Below are 24745 nucleotides of genomic sequence, written 5' to 3'. Positions count from 1 at the left end.
AAAATGTCCAGAATGAGAATGTGCTGAGCTGCAGGAACACTCAGAAACAGAGGGGGGCAGTGTTGTAAAGGCATATTTCTCCTGCTTTTTCTTCTGGTCTGACTAAACCCTGCTGTCATTGCAGTGTTCGTATTGCACCTGTTTGCTGTGTCAATATTGCCTCTCTATCTAGCAGTGGTGCTTTATTTTCCTATGTATGAACTGTGCTTCAGCAGACTTTTGTACATGCATGTTAAACATGTGTACTAGCTGTGTTGAACCAAATGTGTAGATATCTGTTCAGTCACCATTATCGCTGTAGAGAGAGACACTGTGTGTGTGTTTTTTTTGTTTTCGTATAGCTTTTTTTCACATTAAAAGAAATTTTCTGCTTATTGAGCCAGGAGAGTCTTGATCTGGAATTAGGAACCTGTTAAACATGTTTCTGCATGTCGGCCATGCTTTACTTTTCAATCTGATGTTAGGGATGTATGAGCATATTTCTTCTAGATAGATGTAAAAGGTACTAATCTGAAAAATGGAGTCACCTTGTTTGTGTTTGTGTTTGTTTTTGTGCATCTGTGTGCGACAAGAGCCCACACACCTGTGTACTAGCCCCCCCCGTATCCGTGTTTGTGTGTGTGGCTGTCGCTGGTCATGCTGATAGGAACCTCTCTGCTCCAGAGCAGCTTTGTAACAGCGTCTCCATTGTAGTGTCTTGTGTCCAATTCCTCAGACAGTCTGCTGCTGTGGAGCTGTCAGGAGTCACACAGGTGTTGAATATCAATGTGTTCTCTGGCCTTTGGGTGCCTGTTTCTGCATGAAATTGTTTTTGGGAGGGCATGTGTTTGTGTTTACACCAAGATAGTATTTGTATTTAAATGATAGTGACGCTACTAAGACTGCTTATTAATACTAATGCATACTAAAAGGTTCAATTTATCTATTTCCTTTTTCTGACTGAGCTGTTGAATTATGTCCACTGCAAAATGTTCCAACAGCTAACTTTACACGGCCTTTATGCAGCAGATTTCTACAACAGCCATGCCCCCGATTTAGCTCAATTAACAACAGAAGAATGAAATAACTGAGGGTTTAAAAAAAAACTGGAACTACACAGAACAGATAGTGCTGGTATGAGGATGATTAGTTTTTTGAAGTGTGGAGTATTTTTGTCCTTGGAGGCATGAGCTGATAGAAGTTTTGCAATGATCAACAGTTAGATGCATCTCACTATCACTGAACCGTGCCATGACTCCAGGTGGTCCGTAGATATAAATTAAGGATGATCAAAAGAATGATTTAAGCCTCTGAGATCAATGCAATTTGGTATATCATGTTTTTTTTACTGTAATTCTCATTATGAAGTTGGCTATAATTTAAGGATCAGATAAAGTTAAACCCACAAACAGCTTTGAATAGGCTATGTTTGAGTTTGTGGCTATTAAAAGATGCCCAGTTTAAACAGTTTTGGACTGGCTGAAAATGTGTATAAAACAGACTGTATGTTTCTGACATAGTCACTGTGACATCACCCATTGGTTTTTCTGAATAAAAGTTTTGAGGCCAAGTGATGCAGTCACCATTTTGGAAATGCTGACTAAAACCAATAGATCTGTTTTAAAAAGTGGAGTTGAGGCAGGCTTTGGCCTCCTTGCAAATGCTACCAACCAACCACCTGTCAGTCAGAACAGTCAAACCCATAATTATGCATAACTGTGAGCCTTAATGTTATAAAATGGGTGGTCTATAAAAAGCCATGCACTGTACAGTGAACCAGGAATGACATGAGATGACCAAAACTATTTTTGCTTTGCTGTAAACATGCCAACATTTTAATACAGATTTCAACCCCCTGAGACAGGCGTCTTGTATATGACAAGCAGTGATGCAGTTTATAAAAACTTGAATAATTTCTGAATCATAAATTGAGGTCTCTTAATTTATTTTTCTCTTAAGACTAGCCATTTTGCTGTTCCAATGATGCTGTCCATGCCTTTGAATTCCTTACCGGAGCTTTTCTAGCAAGCCTGGAACTTGGGTGCTTTCCAGGGTATTTTAAGATTAAATCCACACTAGTCAATTTTTATAGTGAATGTCTGTTTGTCAATCTTTAATCAATTTAAATTGTTTTTGCCACTAATGGCTAATGCTAATCACCATTTTGTATCCCACAATGCTTTGTGAGGGGCTGGAACAACCAGGGCTGTTCTGTTACTGTGCCATGCATTGTCGAACTGTTTTACAAGCCTTTGAGGCTATTAGTACAGGTGAGACAAAATGGTTAAAATAGCTTAGGGCTTGAAGGGTGAATGTGTTTATTTGGGAATTCTGCAGCCAGCCTCAAGTGGACACTTGAGGAACTACAGTTTTTGAACTTCATATTGACCTTATCTAATTCAGCCAACCAGACTAAATGCAAAGGTGTCATGGACAGTTATAACTGCAGTAAGAAACCAGTTTTCCTCAGCTTGTATTATTAGACTTTATTTAGATCGTTGTAAATATTTGTTTGTTATTTGTTGTTATGCGTTGTGCACTGCATGGATATGTGAGAGTAAATATACTAGCTAATATCACTTCTGACCTGTCAGCAGCCAGTTTCTAATTAAGCACAGCTGCTCTTACAGCATCCCAAGGTCTGTGAAACAACATGAGCTTGCACATGCCAAGGTCAGCCATTTGGTGTCTCAATTATTGTGCTGCAGGAAAATCAGTTAAAAGAATCTGTCTAATATGAGTTTGTAATTTAAGCTTTGTGCACAAGCTGCTATGCAGCACACTTGCCCGTGAGCAGTGCACATTTGGTTGTGAGAAATGGAGTGAAAGTAACAAAAGCACAAGGTCATAGTTCACATTCCAGACTGAGTTGTTGTGATGCTGCAATGCTAGAGTTTCCCCTTTGGGGATCAGTAAAGTATCATCTTATCTGAGAAAGTCTTACAAATGTTAACCATTGTGGCCTACTCTTTATTATTTTGGTTGGTGACTTTTTTAGTCTTTAAAGCTCAGATAAAGAGTTTTTAGGAAATGTTCAAATTAAAACTGATGAATCTTTATAATCTATAAAAAAGTAAGAGAAAGTAAGAAGGTTCATTCCTCTCCATACAGTTTTTACATGACTAGAAAAGCTGCGGTGGGTTAGACGTCAGACAAGGAGACTAACAGCACGCTGCCATAACTGCTGTTTTTTTAAATAGTGTTAGAGATTTACAATAGGTGATATTTGATATTTTTGACTGATAAAAGTAGCAAGATAAGATTCTGTCAAGAACACTTCTTACTTATGCACAGGAAAATAAGAACTAAGAGAAAGAAGGTACTGCTTTTTCCACAGTAGGTGCCAATACCTGTACAAACTTATATTTGCCCACAGTAGCTTTAAACTCAGGTTTTTGCTGTAAAACTCCTTTAGACCATTTAAAGGCAAGACATGAGTCTAGGTTAAATTTGGAATATTTTCATTATCCTGTGTACTGGAATCCCACTGTTGGAATGGAACACATTACTGGTGATGTTGGTATGAGCAGATACACTATATGGATAAAATTATTTGGACACACCTGTTAATTATTAGACTCAGGTGTTTCAATCAGACTTGTTTCCATGGATGTATAAAATCATCACCTAGCCATGCAGTCTTCATTTGCAAACGTTTGTGATACAAAATGGGTCGTTCTGAAGAGCTCTGTGACTTTAAGTGTGGCAATGTGCCACCTTTGCAATAAGACAGTTTGTGAAATTCATCATATGCCACAGGTAACTCTAAGTCATATTATTAAAAAGTGGAAGTGTTTAGGAACAACAGCAACTCAGCCACAAAGTGGCGTCACGTAAAATCACAGAGGAGGCTTAATGACTGCTAAGGCAGATACTGTGTAAAAGTCACCAAAGCTCTGCTGATTCCATCGCTGAAGAGTGCTGAACTTCCACAAAAACTGTGTGGTAGGAGCTTCATGGACATGACTGTTGTAAAGCATACTGACACAGGACTGTGGAGCAGTTGAAATTTGTTTTGCAAAGTGACAAATCACACTTCTTTGTTTGATAGTCAGATGGGTGACTCTGGGTTTTGTGGATGCCAACGAGAGTGTTTCCTGCCTAACTGCATTGTGCCAGCTGTGAAGTTTAGTGGAAGATAATGATATGGGGCTGTTTTTTTTTTTGACCCCTTATCTCCAGTGAAGGCCAATCGTAATGCTTCAGCATACCAAGACACTTTGGACAATACTATGCTTCCAACTTAGAGCCTTTTTCTGTTTCAACATGACTGTGCCCCAGTGCACAAAGCAAGGACTATAAAGGCATGGTTTGATGAGTTCAGTGTGGAAGAATTTGGCTGGCCCTGAAATCAGTCTCACCAAGCACCTTTGGGGGAACTGGAACAGAGATTGCAAACCAGGCCTTTTCATTCAATATCAGTGTCTTATCTCAGAATGCTCTACAGAATGAATGGGCATAATTCCCCCCCAAAAAACACACCGAAATCTTGCGGAAAGTCTTCCAAGAAGAGTGGAAGCTGTTATAGCTGCAAAGAGGCAACTCCATGCTAAAGTACATGTATTTAAATACAGTGTCAATACAGTCCCTGTTGGTGTAATGGTCAAGCACCAAGTACTTTCCATACAGTCCATACAGTGTATTAGCCTCAAAAGTCAGCTACTGCATTGGCTGATATGAAAATATATGAAAGTATTTACAGGAGTTCAGCATACACTGGTGGTAACTCTAAAGTTTTGTGGCTGAACTACATTCAAATATGTCTGTTTCAATGTCAGTATCAGCTTTAAAGAATTTGTAGATACTAGCATGTCAGAAAAAGGCAAAAATACAGTATGGTACAATTTAGTTTTGCTCCCTGTTCATTGGCAGAATATGAATTTATTATATAATATATATCACTGTTTGTATTAATAGCAACAGAAAAAATTGTATTATTTGTTAAGAGTTTAGAAAAACCACTCATAAAAAATATCGTCAACTGACAAGGTCGAGCTGGTCCACAAAACTCATGATCAGCTCTTAGCTCTCAGCTTGCCTGTACTGAATGATTAAGTAAAGTTATGTTACTATAAATAAAACATGCTCTGTGTGCTCATCAGTGAAAAGACTGGCTGCAAAGGAACTTGATTGATGTCATTAATGTCCCAGGGTCCCAGAAAGCCATCCTGTGGTGGGAGTGCCTTGGGATTTTTATTGATTTCTTTTAAAGAGGTTGTGTCCTGTGTCTTCAAAATTTACCTTTCTAAATCTGGTGACTGTAGCTGTGCAGTTTACATTTATATAATTCATGGTGTACATGTTCAGATCAGGTCTATACAGCACAGGAATAACTTGTGAAGGCTAATAATCCTGTCCCAGTTATCTAACTCTGAGCAAACATCGTATTTTAAGTGCATGCCTGTGCACTCACCTCTCTGTATCTGTCAGGATGATTTGAGATGTCACTGGATTTTATCTACCAACAGCCTCCTGCGTCACCTTGGAAGCACCCCCCCAATAAAAGCTATGATCTTCCTCTTTACAGTCTGCTTGACTCCCACACTGTCTGTCTCAGTCTGCATGCTCTCTCCTCATTTGCCCAGCTAGCATCAAATCACTCTACAGCCAGCAGCACCCCTATGCTTTCTACACCTGAGAAAAGCTTGATGGAAGGAGGTGTTGATAGTGACAAGGTGGTGTTTAGTCTTGAAAGAAGGGTGGAGAGCGGTGTGAAGATCACTTGCAGCCTTCTCTAGCCATCCCTTAGCCTCACCGCTAAGCAGGGCCCGTTGCCAGCCCAACGCTTGCAAAGGCTGTAATGAGTTTATTTCATGTCGGCTGTGAAAGTGCCCGTCTCTGTCTCGCAGGCACTCAAACAGAGCTGAGGCCCATAAACACAAAGTGCAGTGTGTAAATCCCCACAGCCTGACGTCTCCCAGCCTGCCCTCTATGGCTCCTGAGCATCTCTTTATGGAGAGGGAGAAGGGAGAGGCAAGATCCCCCGCTTACCCTTTGAGAGGACACCACAGCCTAGGCTATGAGATGAAGCCCGGCCCCCTTCACCAAAGACCACTTGTGTTGGCACCTTCAACCTCTCCCTCTTGTGGTTCTTCTTTTGAGAATGCACGTTTTTTTCATGTCAAGAGCAGACCTGAGGAGAGACGATCAAGCAGTCGGCCACTGTAGAGAGACATGCTGCTTGGTGTAAAAGACAGCAGATCAAAAACAGTAAAGTGTGCAGCGATTCGCTTTGGCTCTCAGTATTCCACCTTTGATGAATAGGATGTTCACTTTCCATGACGTCACTTGGCCTAGCTTGCCCTGACCAGTCCCTGCCCCTTGATACAATGCTTATTGCCCCTGCTTGTATCCCCTTTCAAACCCCAGGTCAGCGTCTCTACACAAGGTCCCTGTGTAGAAGTGCATCCTCCCAGGGCCTTTGGAGCGAGTTGTAGGTCACTGGTTATAGAAGCAGTGAGTGAATGAGGAGGAGAGAGGCAGAGATGTAGAACAAGAAAGGGGACTTTCTATCTCTCTCCTCTTTGACATGGCTTTGGTCAGTGTTGAGGGATTAGTGTGTGAGGCTCTGCCACAGCCTCTTCCTTGGCTTGTTTCCAGATATTATCTCTAAGTGTGAGCTCGGCGCCGGCCTTCGCTTTCTCTCTGTTTCCCTCCTTCCCTTCCTCCCTTCCCCCTTCCTGTATGAACTCAGTGGTGTGAGTCATCCCAGCCTGCTCAGGGAGTGATTTAATTGCTCTCTCCCCTCCTTCTTCAAACATGAACGTTTCACTGAGGGTTGTCACTGACCCTCACCAAAAACACCAGCACACTACCTCATAGGTGGGGCCACCTTGAAAGAAAACAAAAATAAACTCCCAAAATTTGCTCTGGCTGCCCCTAACAGTCCTGGACGATGTGGTCTGAAATTTATATCACAGTATATTTGACTTTTTATGACATTATATCGCAGTATTCGTAGACTCCATGGGATAATGCATTTAAACCCATATTCAGGTGCAACTAGCCTCTTTTACTCCAAAAACACATCTGTGACAAAATACTCAACTCATGTCTGCTCATAAGATCACAGAAACATGTTTCACCTGTAGTTTTAGGTTTCATTTCTCTCCTGCTAAGGTGGGTTAAACTACTACTGGTAACAACACATGATATGGGCGCTTACAACAAAAGCACTGAGACAAAATAACTATGGACAAGGGTTAGCACCCAAACATAACTACAGGCGTATAAAACACATTTAAACTCTATGCTTGGCATGATGGGGGACACCATACATCCCCCCAGACTGGAAATGGAGGTGGTCAGAGTTTAGTTAAATTAACTCTTTACAGAGTTGAACTAACACTAGTGGATCAACACTGTCAAAAAACTCCAACACTGAAGACCATGTCTCCAAGAATGGAGTAAATGTTGGACTTCGGCACTTAAAATCATCTCTGAAATGTTTAACCTTGAAATATCAACACTCCAGTTTTTGCTGTGTACAACAGCTGCTCGAGGATATGATGTGGAATCGCTCTCTCTACAGCTACTCTAGTTAAAACTTACTTAAGTAGAGGGGAAAGTACTGATTTGAAAATGTACTCAAAAAGTAGAAGTACCCAAAAAAGGAAAAAAATAAACAAAAAACCTAATTACAGTAATTACCTGCACCCATGGGACTAAAACTGAGCTGCTGCTGTCACATATCACACTGTTATGCTTGTTTATTTACCCACCACCATCAGTGGCAGTTCTAGCCATCAGTAGCATCGGGTATGCCTTGTGTGAGCACTACAACACAGTATTTGGATGTCAACTGGTGATGATGGTGTTGCAAAAATCCGTTTTGTGGCAGAAATTATGCGGTATTACTACCAGTTTACCTCCCACCACTAACGACACATTATTACTTCTGCTCTGCCACTTTTTGCACTGATAACGCTTATGTAGTTAGCTCTGCATTAGTGGATGTGTGCACAACATGTGGTAATAGAAATCCACTAAAGCGCCACAAGAGCTTTTGTAATCACATTTAGGGAATAAAAACTGAGCTGTTTTACCAAATAGGTCAGTTTATAATTGTGTTGTGGCACTCTTTTGGCATGGATGACTTATTTTTGACAAAACTGTGATGCAGCATTTCATTAAAAGTAGCTGTATGTCAACCTTTGACACAGGTTTAGTTAATTTTGACTGGCTGTTTTGCTTTGTTTTGTTTGGTCTTACATTAAGTGCAAAATTAGACTCCTAACTCATAATTACAAAATCTTTTCAATTAAAACTACTTTCTCTCTCTGCAGGGTCCCAGCACTGACATTTCCATGTAGCATGGCTTATTTCAAAAGCAGTCTGTGCATGTTTTCTATCCCACTTCCCTGCACCTTTGAGACAGGGCAGTAGGTGGCACTGTTCCTACAGAGGAGCAGGTTACTGGAGGGTGTGTGTGAGAGTGTGTTTGTGTGCCGAGGCTACCTTGGCTGAATGTGATGTGAAAATAGGCCTGCCTTGACTTAGCAATACCCATCCATATATGAACCCTCTCAGATGAAAGACTTGTTTGTTGTTAATAGGGGAAGTAATTATTGCACCTCTGCAGCAGTCAAATCTCCTTCACAGCAAAGTGATTCAACATTGGTGTTGGCTGTGTGATAGACAGAGCTCAAAAAGAGGGGGTGAGGAGGTTAAAAAGCCACCTTGATTACAACAATTAGAGAGGCTGGGAATAAAGGAGAGTGTTTTGCTCCAGGGGCTAACTGGCTTTTTTTCTCCTCTCCCCTGTGATGCTGATGAGTGTCTCCGAGTTGTATAAGCACAGACGGGGATCAGTGGAGAATGCTGACTATCATGAATGTACTCTGGACGGCCTGAGATGGCTACTAATCCACAATGATTATGCAGTGTACTGTTTGCTCTTGGCCTAGTCTAGACAAACAATTGCATACGCTCAGCTACACACACAAACACACAGGTGCACAAAAGCATCGGCAGCCTTTGATTAGAAGTGTCTGATATGAAGCAGAGTCACTTTTCATTCACACAAAAACACATGCTCAAGAGTGTTGCTGCAGCTGTATCACATCCTCCCCAAACAGTTTCTTTATTTTTTAGATCTAACTAACGATTTAACCAAAGCTATACAGATGTTGTTGCTTCCATCGCAGAGTTTTCAGCGCTCTGAGCCATCACCAGGAGGCAAAGCCTATAGGAACACAAACAAAGACCTAATGCTTACCTCCAGATCCCCCCACTTCTCCCCTCTTCCTTCATCCAGCCTCACCCACTCCATGCTACCAAGCTGCACAAACAAATCGGCTGTTTCTGAAGCAGTCGCAGCATATATTTCAAAAATGCTGCATTGATTTTTTCTCAAAGATATTCAAATTTGAGTAGGTGTCAGACTGTCACATTTGAACACAGCACCCTGAATTAATGCTGTGATTCAGCGAATACTGTATGTTTATACTAGACCTTGGCCAAGTAGTATTTACTCAGACTGTTCATGTGCTATTTTTGACTACCTGGGTTACAAATAGGTGATGTTTGGCATGCATGATTGACAAAGTCAAGGCAGAAAAGTGGATATGATTACAGATTACAGAATGATTTTATTGATTAGCACCTTATGTTGAATTTGTGACATTCATAAAAACTTCACTCAATAAGACAATTTTACTTTTTTCTGGGAAAATATATTTAAAATGAAATCACTCGTGTGTCTCCTTTATCTTCTAGCAATGTTGGAAGTGCACGTCCCAGAGCAGCCAGTGGTGGCGCTGCACGGCATGGACGCCACCCTCGGCTGCTCCTTCAGCCCTGCCAGCCCCTTCAACCTGTCTGATCTGAGCGTCTTCTGGCAGCTCACAGACACCAAACGCAGTGTGCACGGGTACTGGGAGGGACACGACCAGCTGGCAGACCAGGCAGAGAGGTTCGCCAACCGTACCAGCCTGTTCCCCGCCCAGCTGGGCCTGGGCAACACTTCGCTCCTGCTGAGCAGGGTGGTGGTGGCTGACGAAGGCAGCTATACCTGCTTTGTCAGGGTGCAGGACTACGGCAGTGCTGCCCTGCTGCTGCAGGTGGCCGGTGAGTCAAGCTGTTATGTCCATGATACATGTAGAAACAAACAGATGAATCCACACATGGACACTTATGATGATCAGCAGTGGCAGAAAATAGATTTACACATAAACAGAGAGTACTGGCAAGGATGAGACTGCACATTAGCTTCAACTACACACCCTGTTAACCATACATTCATCTGTTCCATTGCTTTACAGACAATGTTGTCTGTATTTTTCCTGTTAAACAAGCTACCAAAAAGGCAAGAATTACTTTAATTAACATTTATGATTAGCATTTGCTTGCATATTATTTAATATGAATCTATTAGTCATTTCATTAATCATTAAGGCACAAAAAGATGAGGCTTCTGCTCACAATTCCCCACCGGTCACTGAAAAGTTTTTTCAATTAGTGCTGCTAAAGTTTCTGGCATCTCATAATTACCTTTTTCATTCCCTTTTAATGTCAAACAGATACTGATGCAGAGTATTTTGCATTGTAGATGTGTGGGGAGTCATAAATAGCAGAACAAAAGTGGAAAATAAAATTGGTTTGTTAAATGCAGCCCAAGCTATTTGGTGGATCTCTATGTTTCATGATGCAACCTAATAGCATTCGTAGTAAGGCTTCTATTGCTTGGTTGTTGACCACATCTATTAAGCTTGTTTTGTAACCTATGACGTGTTTAAATTCCCAAGCTGAAATAACAATGATGACTTCATCAGCGTTTATTTCCACAGTCCTGACAAAATACCCCAGAGCCACAAAAAACAAAATGTATTTTACTCATTCAGATAGTTAGAAGCACACACAAAGAGGTCTATTTTACTACAAGGTAGTTACAACAACTATAAGAATTAATCAGAACAAAATAAATGGATCATAATTCCCCTTCACACTTTGAATTGATTGTATTCAAAGTGATGATTTGACCTCAGCACTAATTCACACATATACGTTAATAGCATGCAATAAAATGTATTATACAGTTGCCTATGAAGAAGGGGATTTATGATCATTTGTTCTCACTAAACATAAACAGGTGGTAAACCGTTTTCTCAGGGCTGCTGAGCAGTGCTTTTTGTCAATAAGCGCTGATTGTGGTCTCTGTCATGGTCAGTATCTGCTGACTTTGATTATTAGCTGTTGCTACAGTCAATCAGTCACCACTAACATCTTTTCTGCTGTGTGACTACATCGCCCACCTTCACAGCTGAGAGCCTTTTATTTATTTATAATGATACTGTGTGCTTTTCCTTCCTTCCTTGTCTATTTCTATATCTGTTGTGAGATTGTTGCTGTATTCTCCGAGGATGGATGTGCATTAGGCGCTGTTAATGAATAACATTTTTTTTTCTCTCCTGGCTGTGGAGAGGGAAAACAATGTCTCCAACAGTGACAAATTGCTTCCATTTTATGCATTAGATTTATAGATGTTCTATTTTTAGCCTGAATTTACAGTTAACACTGCGGACTTCCTTCATGCTGTGCTGGGAGAAAATGGAAGGAGCCCTCAGTGGAATTCTCTCTGTCAGTCAAATGGACAGCTGGAGAAGTTAGAGGGTACCACGCTAAATCTGCCTTTGTATTCACAGTCTACTTTTCAGAAAGCAGCTCAGACAAACTTATTTCATCTCGCCCTCAGCTCCACCCCATTGTTTGCTGTGCAATGATTGGTTTTGGGAATACAGCAGCGTCTCTCTTCGCCACCTCTGTACTCGTGTTTTAGCTCAAGGGATTGGAGAAGCGTGATTTCAGCTGAGGCTGCAGCTCACCCCTCACCTCCACCCCTCTACACTCTTTTTCATGCCACAGGCTGAGTTGTCCCAAATCTCTGAGCCTGCCATTTTTTTCTCAGGCCTGCCTACCTCCCAGCTCCCGCCCAGCTTGTACCGTATTTCCTTTCTGGGAGTGGCTCAGCGCCGCGTCTCTCTGGAGGGAGCTGCGAAAGAGTGTAGAGATACAGCATCAGGATGTGTCACAGATGCCGTCTGTGTCTCTGGGATCTTAGGCGCTGTGTTATGCTAAGCTCCCTAAATATAATTAAGAATTTAATGGGAATCATGTCAAACAGTTCCCAGGGTGACTCTCACTGCAGAGAATCTAACTAAAGTTGCTACGTGTCTGCTGCTCCCTTATCCTCACCCGTCCTTACACAACCTTTACCTCCTTTTTGTCCTCCTTCTCACACTCAGTCCTCATCCCTCCTCTCCTTATCTGTCTGTGTATTATTTCTTTTCTTTCAGCCCCCTACTCGAAGCCTATCGTGACTTCGAAGCCTGAATCCAACCTGCGACCGGGTGATGAGGTGGCTCTGACATGTGTGGCCTACGGTGGCTATCCGGAAGCTGATGTGATTTGGCAGGATGGTGGCGGGCGTAACCTGACTGACAACATCACCAATTCTGTGGTGGCCAATGAGGAAGGGCTGTTCACCATGAGCAGTGTGCTTAAAGTTATGGTGGAGCCCAATAGCACCTACAGCTGCCGACTAATTAACCCACTACTGGGGGAGGAGGGATATGCCTCTGTCACAATCACAGGTGGGTGCAGGTCTTTCTCCCTCTCTCCCTCCATCAGTCAAAATTGACCCATTAGTTCTGACGCATAACACATTGCGGTTAAGAACAGCTGAGTATCCTCAATTCCCAGGGTAGGGACAAGAAAAAAAGAAGCTTACAGAACATATCGACATAAAAACGGCAGATAAAATTGCCAGATTTTATCCTCAACTTTTTTTGTTTTGCCTCTAAGTCATATTTTAACTGTGACAAAAAATAAAGCTATAAAGTCATAAATGAGGAAAAATAAATTGTACAATAATGGCTCAATAAGCTTTACCTATTATTAAATTAGATCTGTGAGTGATTATTTCCCTGAGGATAGTCAAATAACTATCCATCACATATTTCAACAGGTAATACAGTTATAAAAGATTGTGCAAGACTGAGTGATTGGTTTCATAGCAGCTGTCTGCAGGAGGTGTTTGCCAACCGTGAAGTATATTGATATGTTTGCCTTCCTCGGATTGTTTGATGTAATCATGTTCGTCTGTGATAGGTCTAATGATCCTCTCAATCTGCCCACCTATCTACCTACCTACCGCCCATGCAACCCCCCTGGCCCTGCTGCCGCTGTACTCCATGTGTTAAGTGCAAGGAGAGTACCGTGTAAGGTGGGCCAAGGCTGGTCTCTAATGGGAGCAGCACTGTGTGAAATGGCTCATAAATAAGTGGAGGTGGCCTCAGCCTGCTCTACGGGCTGGAGCTGTTGCTGGAGCTCTGGCTGTTGAGGCAGAGGTCGAGGCAGAGGTCAGGGAGTGCTGCTCCACTGGGCTGGGAAATGACTGTGCTGTCTGGAAACAGGATGGCCGATTGGCAGGGCAGGCTTGCTGGACGACTGAGGGAGGGTGGCCTTTCTAACAGTTTGGTAGGCCTCTTTGAAAAACAGTACAGATAACCAGTCAGAGGGACCACTGGGGGAGTGGAAAGATATTAAACACATGGTGAGAATAAAATACGACCGCAAGGTAACTGTGTTAAAGCTTTCTGTGGCTGCTATTTCCCTCTGACCTTTTCTGGATTGATGCACTACTTGCGGTTTGTTTGAAATTGGATATGATTGTTTTATTGCCTTTGATGTCAGTTTATTTTTCTGCTTTACTTCCCCTGCACAAATGAGATTTTCCTTTTGTAAAGGTGCTGAATGAGTCATTCTAGATTGGTAATTGAGATGGTCAAGGATCTTTGTGTTTGTCAGGATGAAGTGGGTTAATGTGAAACAATGGAAACAGCACTTTTAATTTATTTGTTTTCTTTTCAGTTTTCTTGAGCTTAAAACCATATATTAAATTTAATTCAAAACAATCTTTAAAAATTCACAGTTTGTTTCACTGATGTCAGAATTTATACAAGTCAACATCCTTGGAGTTGTCAATCAGTTATGTATAAAGCTCAGTTGAAGAAAACTCTTGTCTAACTCCAAACTTTTAAAGCTGATTTATTTGTTTTATTGCTTCAAAAACAAAACTAAATCCTCTTTGGTTTCAGGTTTTCCAAGTAACTATGATGAATGTTTGAAGCCTCAGGTACAAGGAGGATTTATAAATCTACAAGTATAGATTCCTCAGACATACATTGTTTAACAAATTTATTAGACCACCACCCAAAGTAAGGTTTATGTCACATCTGCCCTAAATTAACAGCATTGGTAATTACCAACCAACTTTGATTCAAGTATTTATTTAACGTCAGATATTTTAAAATATTTTGGATGTGTGTTGAAAGGGCAGCAGGTCTCTTCTGCCCAGAGAGTGTGAGTGACAATCAGCCTGCTGTTTCTGCAGCAGATCAGCCCGTGTGAGCTGTTTGTGGTATTGTGCCATCATATTTAGATAAACAGTTAACTAAACAGTTTGATTTTTAGCTGTTTTTGCAACGGAAGCATACTGTAGAGACAGAGAATGACTGCTCATGCGATGTGTTACCGGGTGTTCAGAGCTCTCTGAGCCATTTATGGATAGACGGAGCTTGGTAAGCATCCTGCTGACTCTGTTAAAGGTCCGAGCCCTGAAATTCAGAAATGATAACTTTTCAAGTGTACTTTTCAAAGTAAAAGCTTGATCTTTTCAAGGCCCTTTTTTGTTACACATGTTGTCACAGAATGCTTTTATTCTGAAGTTGTTTCTAGGACAGTTATTTAGTGAATTCAGTCACTTTCGGGACTGCCTACCTCTTTCTTGCATCTCTTCTAGGGATGGGCGTTTGGAAGAAACCTGCCAACTCGAGCATCGTTAATGTTAACGATCAATTAACTGATTAATCATTATGTATGTATAAAAACATACATACATGGGCATATGTATAACACAGCGTTTCCGCTAGACTTTTTTGGTCTTTGGTCAAAATGACCGGCAGTCCTCAAGAATTCCGGCCATTTAGAACAACTACCGGACATTTGCTTTAACATTACTTTGCTGCATTAACAGCAGCAAATTGCATAAATCTGATATTCTGTGGTACATTGATACATACAAGTCTGCACTAAGAGAGGACGTCATCGTGCATACTTACGAGCCATGTGCTTGCCGTCTGAGAAGATAAACATCCCCAGCACCGCAGGACAGTAGATGTAGTAAGATCAGGAGACTTTCAGTTTATATTAACGCAATCTCGCAACATATCTTCTAGGTTACACAAAATATTATCTGCAAGCACTCAGTATTTACATATCTGGTCATTGGCATGTTTTCTGCCAGACATTTTGACCGGTTATATTTTTATCTGCCGGACTTCCGCCCTTTTTTACCGGCCAATGCTGGCTAACGGAAACTCAGATAACATTTCCCAATATAACAAAAACTGGTAACTGATGAGTGTGCTTCTCAATGATTCTGTAAACTGAAATAGTCCCACACCACACTTCGCTCTTTACATTCTGTGTTTCGACAAATTGAGATAATGCATTGCGCTCCTCGAGTACTTCCTCTGTTTGCCCTCTCCCTCTCTCCTCAAGTTAAATCGCCCCCTGATGGGTAAGATGTCTCATTGCTTTTGTTAAAACCCACTCAGAATGTCATGACGGTAGATATTGTGCAGTGCAGAGTAAGACGTGTTTAGCCTCTTTATTAAATGCCAACATCAGATCGACTAAATTCCCAGTGATCGACCAAATTCTTACCGATCAATTAATTGATCAGCGATTAATTGTTCCCATCCCTAATCTCTGCCAAACATTTTTAGTGATCAATAATAATAATAATTGCCTCATGTTCATTAGAATTTAAAACATAAAGCCATTTAAGCCTATTAATTTGAGATCACCCTTTCCTTCTTTGCCATCCTCTCAGTTACTTTTCTGCAGTCTTTTTCTTACCTGTGCTCAAGTTAAGCACACAGTCGTAATAAAGATTAAGATCGTTTTCTAAAAGCCAGTTCCCATCTAATGTCGATAGCCTCTGAACAGGTATGGTAAACAGCCTCAAACATGTCTTTTTCATGGATGTGTATTAGTGAGGAACTTTTTCTTGCAAAAAAATGTGAAATTCATGCATGAAGCCTTGCAACTGCCTGTACAGATGTGATGTAGTAATCAGAAACCAGAATATTAGTATTTCGCATGCATACAGGGATATGAATAACCAGGTTTCTCTGTGTGTATGTAAACACATTCTGAATATGGTCAAACCCAGGATACTAAAATCCATGTAAACACACTCGCTGAGTACCAGATTTGGAAAAATTGCAGAACCAGGTCTATGTATAACCAGGTTTCGATCTCCATCAGATGCAACCAGTCTTAAAGTGTGTCTTCCAAATAATGCACTCTCTAAATTGGGTCATACCATCTAATGAGTCCTGATTTTAAACTAATATGGCACCAGATCCACTTTCTGTACTGTGAAGACTTTTCTAAAGGCTGCGAAGTTCTAATACTGAGTATTTAGATTAATTATGTGAAACTCTAGATATGACAGTAAGGACATCTTCCTTCTTGGTGACATGAATATTAAATATATGTTCCTTTAGAAATTGTCAAATCCCACAGAGATACTTCTACCAGAAGGATAAAATTCAATACAGGGGCACTTTTTAAAGACTTTGATTTGGAGTGTAATGGACATCCTGTTCTTCAAATATCTGCAAAGAAAGAAGGGGGATCAGTAAAAGAAAGTACTCAAGACCAAGACTGACAGAAAAAAGAGCTCAAGCCAGAGAGCAATGGAGTTACTGAAGTCTGAAGAAAGAGGGTCAGCAAAATAAACAGGGAAAAACCCTTAATTATAAAGTGTTGATCATGATTTTCAAGCAATCTGGCGCACATGAATAAAAGTAATTTCTCTGCTGGAATGCCAGCACAACTTGATGATGGCCCAAGTTTTTAGCAAACACAGAGAAGATTTACAGTATTTTGGGCCCTGCCGTACAAGACGGCTTGTTTGAAATGAAAATATATTTGCATTTGTTTACAACAGCTGGTGTGTGCTTAACAGCTTCTGTAATTAATTTTGACCTGACAGAACTCTTCTTGCTGGAGTAGCAGAGTGTGCTAGCTGGAGTTGATACAGCCAACACTCTTGCTTCTGTATACAAATATAGCCCCACCACACACCACAGTGAGGAAATAAAGAATCCTATTATAAGAATGGGTGAAATCTGCTTAAAATTTTAAATGGACTTTGAGAGTGATAAAAAAAAGACAGAATAAGAACTGGAGGAAAGAAGGAGTGATGGAGCGGTGGGGGAGGTAGAGAATGAACAAGCATGCTAAAATTTCACACTCTCCCCAATTGCTGATTGAAAAATTGCAACAGTAATACAAATCTCCCCCAGGCAGAACAGGAGTTTGACAAGGTTAATTTTGAGAAAATGAACCCTTTACCCACACTGAGCAGAGCACTATGTGGGCTGGCATGAGCTACACTTTGAGAGTCTGTGTTAAGTCATCCATGTTAATCTTACCTCTTTTATAGTCACCACCAATTTTTGCTACCTCGCTAGAAACATCCACACTGTCAATAACATATGCACAAGGCAAATGCGCCCTATTACCAGGCATCTCAGAGATGGTTAAACTCTCTGGAGTGCTGGTCAGTTTCTAAACCCGGCTGTGGAATAGAGAGTGTTTTTGTGTTGCTGGGATATTGATAGATTTTTGCAGAGTGCAGCCAGGCTTAGTTGGGGAGACCCAGAGGAACAGCTGGTATTAATGAACAGTCCAATGATGGAAAGGAGCAACTTCAGTCCTCAAATGAACCGTGGTTTGTCTGCTTGCTTGGCCAGCTCACTTATGTACCAGCCCCCTTTCCCTCTCTTATTCCTCCCCCTCCTCCTCCTGCTCTGATGGCTTACACTGGGGCTAACTAACACCATCTCTTAATTATAGCATTCACTGACCACCTTGCACTAATCAAACCAAGAATATTTTTTGGAGTTTTCAGGGATCAAGAGTCTGCATCCTATCTTTTTTTAATCCCCTTTGACTGTGCATTTATAGCTATGTATCCCGTCTACCAGGTGCTGTATGAATGCTGCAGTGTGTCGTCTGATGGCTAGGTTTCAGGGCCTGTCACTGAACACCCCCTCCAGCACCACCCCCACTCCGTCTGCTAGCTCTCCGATGAGGATGGCGCCATTTCCCTCGCATCACTCTGCTGGCACAGCATTTACAGTGAACAGTGTGAGGATGGAGATATATAGAGTGGGAAAAGGAAAGAGACAGAGAGATGAGGCAGGGAGATAGAGAGAGGGGGAGCTAGGGAGACAGGGTTAGGAAGGGGGTGAGAAGTGGGTGACAGAAAGCAAGATGGAGATGAAAACGTTTGCTGAGCTCAGACTTGTGGCACTGTGGCCTGACAGGGTGGGGATGGACCTGCTGATGGGGAGGAAGATCTCCCCACGTGGTGTAAAATACTTTTTGCTGATCTTTTTTTACTATCTAGCTGGCACTGTTGCTTCACAGAAAGAGCATCCAAGAATTTCTTCCCAGTGTCAGTCCTGTCAGTGTGGCCTTGGCTTTCTTCAGCCAGTAACTGTGGGATTCCTTCCTTTCCATCCAATCTTATGGCTCCTTTTTGCAGTTCTCAAAGTCAAGTGAATGGTAGCATTATTAAGGTCCAGTTTCCAAAATATAGACTTTTTAAACTTTATTTACTTTGAGAAAACTCTTTGCTTTCTAAACATCTCCTGGAATATACTGACTTGATATCAAGCCCTAAGAGAGACACTTGACCTCAAGTTAAGATAGCTTTAAATTGCACTTTTTGGTGAAATCCTCTTTTTGGTCTTAAGATTGTTGAGGCCACATGACTCCCAGATACAGAAGTGAGTTTTGACATTGGTCATCACAAACTGCACCTAGACTGTTAGGAAAAAAGATCTAGCCAACTTGACATCATCCAAGTGTTTCTAATCAGAGTATGTATGACCTAGAGTTTGGTGCATTGTTTGCCATGTTTGTTTTCTGCTGCCAGAGGTGACCGTTTGTGGATAAAAAGCTGGTAGCTCGTAAGAGCAAAGTGTTGGAAAATGCAGAGATGTCAAAGTTAAACAGTCTACATTCATAGTCAATAAAGTGCAAATAAGCTCGTTAGGTGTCTGAAAGGATGAATGTCTGTCTTGACTTTAGCTGACCAAAGTGGGCTACTGATTACAGTAAAGAGACTAATAATCTGGATGAAACATTGGAATTATTACTGCCTTGCTTGAAATTTCCCTGAATATTGGGTAAACAACAGATGCAAGGTAACTAAAAATATCAGGTCCTCTCATCACAGCTGCCTTCATCTCTGAGGACAAGCCAGCAAAATTATTACCTCTTGTTACTAGCCAACAAATAAATGTGATAAACACCACCCCTTATCATGCATAGTTTTGAGGCTAAACACAATTCAAACAGGGGAGTTATGTAAAAGTACCTCTGTAAAGTTTTCAAGGGTAGAAATCTGCTCCAAAGCTATAGAAACCCATGCATCAGGCTGCACATGTGTAATTGTCCCCCTTAAAGTCCCCTCATTTTAATATGAAGGGACTTTATTGCTCTTGGAGCCAGCCTCAAGTTGCCACTTAAAGAACTGCAGGGTTTTGCAAAGATGCAGATACCACAAAGGCCTAGTGGTTATATTTGAGCTTGTTTCTGGAATCCACTTGGGCGACTGCTTGATAATTGATCTTTTAATACTTCCACCTCTGCTGACACACATTCTTTTGTCTCCCAGTACAACAGGATGAATAGGATGGGGCATGTTCTAGTCGCTGCACTAACAACACTGTGTCTCCTGGTATGTCAGATGACTTCTTTACCAAGTGTCATGCTCGACAAGGTCAAACATTGCTGCCAGTATAAATCTCTTCTTATATCTACTATAGTCCAGACTTCCTCTTGGACTGTCCAAACTAATCTTCATGAAAGGCATTTGTGCTGGAATAAACATGGGACACATGTAGTCACAGAGAATTACATAGTACTTGTTGCCTGTGTCATTTAGAGCCCATTTTGAACATTTCCTCAGTTTTCTGTCAGATCTGGTTTCCTTCAGACCTTTCAGTTTCCTCCAGAGAGCATCTCCCAAGCTGACTTATTCCACTCCTGTTACAATATTACTTTTGTGGGGCACATTTCCCCAAGGAGATTGCTTGTTACTGTATGATTGTGAAGCATGTGCATGCTAAACCAACCTTCACTGAGTAAATCAAGGTTAAAAAACATCTTTAATTGCTATATAAACATTGACCTTTGCTGTGAAGATTGAAGCTCACAAGGATGCTAATGGTAGGCAGGCTGCGTGAGAGCGTTAAGCTATTCATTATACTTCTTTTTCTTCATTAGATGTGTGCCAGCCTGCTTCTTACCCCTTTTTTCTGGCTATGTTATTATGTCTTCAGAGCTTGATCCTGACAGCGTATTGCCATCTAAAAACGAGCCTGCTACACATACTTGAACCATTAAAGAACTCATTCATTGTCTACTAAGAAGTACCACAGCAACTCCTTTCTCTAAACATTGGCTGAATCCCAAACTCCACACTCACAGATTTGGAGGCACATTCCTGGTGTGTTCATGTTTGGTGCTGCTGCTTGTAGCTCCTTCAGAGTAGTCATAACTGAACCCTGGGAGATGCTCAGTACCTTGGACATTTTTTTTTTTGTATCCAGCCCCTAACTTTAACATTTCAATAATCTTTTTTTCTGAGTTGCTTGGAGTGTACTTTGTCTTCATGGTGTAATGGTAGCCAAGAATACGGATTTATTAGTGACTGACCAGTTAACTCCCTGGCAACAAATGTATAGGCTATATAGAATCAGTATAATCATGCAAAAAAACTAAATTAGATCAAAGTAGGCATTATTGTGATGGGATGAAAAATTATGTTTAAATGATAACCTAATTGCAAGTTTATTACTTTTGTGATCATTAACTAATTGACTTAAAGAGTTGCTTGTGTTTTTCTTTTGTCTAACACTGTGTCTCAACTGCATGCCAGCGTCCGATGTAGCGTAAATCCCATAGTACTTCATGTTCGCCGTCTGTACTGGTCTTCAGATCATACCACAGATTTTCAGTGGGATTCAACTCAGGGCTTTGTGCAGGCCACTCAATTACATTCACTTTGGTCTTCTGGAGGTAGTTCTTCACGTATGTTTTGGGTTGTTGTTGTGTCGAAAGACAAAGTGACGACCCAGACACAGTTTTACTGCTGACTGCTTGAGGTTTTCTTTCGAAATCTTCACATATCCTACTTTCTTCATGATTCATCTTTCTTCAACCTTTACAACATTCCCAGTTCCAGATGCACTGAATCATCCCCACAGCATTATCCTCCTACCACCATGTTTCACTATGGGGACGGACTTTAATTGTCTTCTTTGAGACTACAATTCCTGACTAGGCTAAGTCATTCACCAGTGTCCTGGCAGTTGTACTGGGGTCTTTAGACATATCTCTCACTGGTTTTCTTTGAAATCTTTCTCTTCCTACCTCTGCCAGGCCTGCTCTGTACTGTGTGGCTATCTTTGAATTTCTTGATGATACTTCTCACTCCAGTTCTTGACACTTTGAAATGCTGTGATAACTGTGTATATCCTTCTCCCACTTTTTGAGCATCAGCAATTATCTTTCTCAAGTCTAAACTGATTTATTTTGTCTTTGCCATGACTTTTGCTCCAGTGATAGCTCAAACCCTTACTGCTGTTTTTATACTGTGTGTAATTTGGAAGATAATCCTCAGTTTTAACCTTATTGTACCAGCTTTGAGCATTACAAAGTTAAAGCAAATGATTGCACAATAGTGGTTTGTGCTGTGGCTTAACAAAAAATGTCAGTTCTAAATGGGGCTAATAATTTAGACCGTGGTAGTTTTGTTTCTGTGAGTGAAGTAAAACAATTCAAGCATCCAAAATAAAACTCGGATGTTTGTAAAAATTGTATTGGAAGGTCTTTGCTCTGTGTAACAGCACATGAGAAATACTTTTTAAAAAAGTAAAATTGTCATGGCTAATATATTTTTTCCTCCTCTGTATCACCACTTTGTAAATAAAGTTAACGAGCTCTTTTGGGTGAAAGAAAATGAAAGAAAAATCATTAAATGAAAGAAAATCATTAAAATTGTCCTGCCAGACTCTCCTGGTGTCTTGTCATCTCCCTCTTTCCTTACTTTTTTACCAAATCTAATTGAGAGGAAAAAAAGGACTAAGCTAACTAATGAACAGATAGAAATGCAAATGTGAGGCTGGCTTTTTTCTTATTATTAAGTGGCCCATCATGTTTGCAGGCAGCAATGAATGTGATGTCATATTATTACTCAGTTTTTATAAGATCTCAAACCCTCAGACTCATACACAAAATACTGCACATCTGACATCATTTAAGTCTGTGAGGGTTCAGTGATTAGTTTTCAGGGTGGAGGGAGCTCCACCCTCCTTTATTTACATTCACAACAATCTAAGAAAATGCCATTTAGAAGTTGAAGAATTTTTGTATCTTCAACTGGGGTAAAAGCAATACTTTGTGATTATTGCCAGAGGGCCAAACAGACAGATACAGCTCTATGATTCAGGGATTTCTCAGTAGAATAACTGTTGTGGAGAAAATTGCAACAAATGCTTTTACTTGTGAGATATTTCCCAAGCATGTTTGTTCCTTTCTCTGCTAGGATCTTCTTCTGTCAGTCAACTTCGGGGTAATATGTTGCTCAAAGTAATGTTTTTGTTTTATGGATAAAACCCTTGTGCTGGTTCTTGTTCTCTACTGAACAAGGACTAATTTAAATGCAATTAACAGAGCCTTTGGAGGAGCAGAAAACAGCAGTATAAATGAATCTCTTGTCAGCAGAGCAGCTAGCAGGCAACTTTTCCGACAGAGCACTGTATTAATTAGTGTCCAGTGCACAAATAGGCCTTCTTTCTCTTGCTGAATACATGCTCTGTCTTATCAGGAACCCAGCCAGGGAAAACAACCCAAGAGACAGATGAAGTAATGTTGGCAATCTTAAATAAATTCAGGTAGGCAGCAGTGGCACCATTGTAAGCACATTAATTCCTATCATGATTATTAACTCAGGCCACTTGCTGCAGTTAGTGCTCTGAGATGTTTAAATGTCCTCTTCAGGGCCTTCAGTATAGGGAATTTTATCCCTGTATTATGGCCCTGGCAATGTTATTTGTCATGCTCCCAGTCTTACTGTAAGGCACTCTGAGGGATTGTTGGGCTGGATTCGTACGAGGGCAGTCTCTGGTCTATGTGCTGTTCTTTTAGAGCTGTACAATCAGAGGGATAAAATGAGCTTCTCTCTTTTGTGCGGGGATTTATTCTCCCTTATCTTGTCCCCGTCCTGCCATCTTGACTTTTAAGCATTAAAGGTTTTTTGCACTAGTTGGATATCAAAATGCTTTTCTTTGCCACAGTTAAAAACTGCATTGCTAGTTTCTAGTTACATTTACGATAATGTTAAATTTCTCCTTGACGGTGAAAGTGATACCAAGGGATATCATCTGTTTGATTTATCCTTCTGTCTGTCCATTTCTTATGGCAGTATCTGATAACATAAGTGGCTAAAATTCAAATGTTACAAAAACTGTGACCTTTAAAAAATATCTACTGTTACTAAAGTGCTGTGCAGACTATGGCACAGTTCCACACAACGTATTAAAGGCTACAATTGATAAAAGAGCAGCAGTTTTTACCTTACTGTCCGGGACGGTCTTGCACACGTTGAATTGAACTGTAGACTGGAAAATAAACTCTCTAAAATTGTGTGTTGGTAAAATAAACCACAGAAATCCCTGTGTCAGTTTTTTGTTGATATGACAAGAAAGAAAGCCAAAAGTATCCTTGCAGATGTCCCATCCCATCCTCTGCCAGTTCAAGCCCCAGGGAGGCGCTATTGGCTCCTCTAAGCAACTGAAAATGTATTTAAGGAGTCATATATCTCAGGTGCGATAAACATTCTTAACCTTGCAAAGACTGATGCGCCATTAAATTTCATGTTTTTTTCTGTTTTTAACTCAATTGAGCTGTTCTGTTAGTCTGTCTTTTTGACTGCCTGAATGTTTTTAAATTGCCTTCATTGGTGGATAATAAAGATTAACTCAGTTCTATTCTATTACACTATTAAACTTCACTTTGACAAAAAAAATGTCTCGTCATAAGAAGCTCTCCCTGTATTTGCTGTAATAATATCTTTTCCAGACAAGCAATGCTACATGGAAAACTGTCTGCCAACCTCAATCCTATTTGAAGTCTCCAGGTTGTAAAATGCCTTTCTCATAAAACAGGTGTAAAAAACTAATTTTCTGTTCTATTGTTATCAGCTTTGAGCCTGAACTAGCCAAGGCTTTGTGCTTTGGTCCGCTTGAGTTTTCTAGCTATTACCTCCCAGCTACAGTCATCCACAGGCCTCTGTTTCACAATATTTTTTTTTTTTCTTTATTACTCAATGCCAGTTGTAGCTGCAGTGAGTTTGACAGTTTGGGAAGAAAATTGAGAGTGTTACGTTTCTATAGACACATTGTTTGTGCATGCTCCAAACTCAGCAAACTCTAACCTGATGATTGGTCTTGTCACTTTCTAACCGGGCCCAAACGGTTCAGATGGGAGCTTTGCAAGATGGATTCACCAGTGAAAAACAAGGAAACGGGCGTATCCATCTGCTTTGCAAGGTTAAGCAAACTCAGCATCCAGTTTAATTTGGGTATTCCTAGATATGCATATTTATATGCAATTC

At 40.8% G+C, this 24745-nt stretch overlaps 1 protein-coding gene across 2 annotated transcripts in view; it reads left to right on the top strand.

The window, feature by feature from the left end:
* cd276 (CD276 molecule) overlaps positions 1 to 24745 on the top strand; it is a 107698-nt gene that overhangs the window by 14773 nt on the left and 68180 nt on the right. For both annotated transcript variants that reach the window (XM_041785643.1, XM_041785635.1), the window contains exons 3-4: positions 9697 to 10047; positions 12273 to 12569. In XM_041785643.1, coding sequence (XP_041641577.1) covers positions 9697 to 10047; positions 12273 to 12569 — 648 coding nt within the window. The remainder of the gene's footprint in view (positions 1 to 9696; positions 10048 to 12272; positions 12570 to 24745) is intronic.

This window comes from Cheilinus undulatus, linkage group 1, assembly GCF_018320785.1.
Source record: "Cheilinus undulatus linkage group 1, ASM1832078v1, whole genome shotgun sequence".
Lineage (NCBI taxonomy): Eukaryota > Metazoa > Chordata > Actinopteri > Labriformes > Labridae > Cheilinus > Cheilinus undulatus.
The sequence above is the reverse complement of the archived record's forward strand: the minus strand, read 5'-3'. Positions and strand labels throughout refer to the sequence as shown.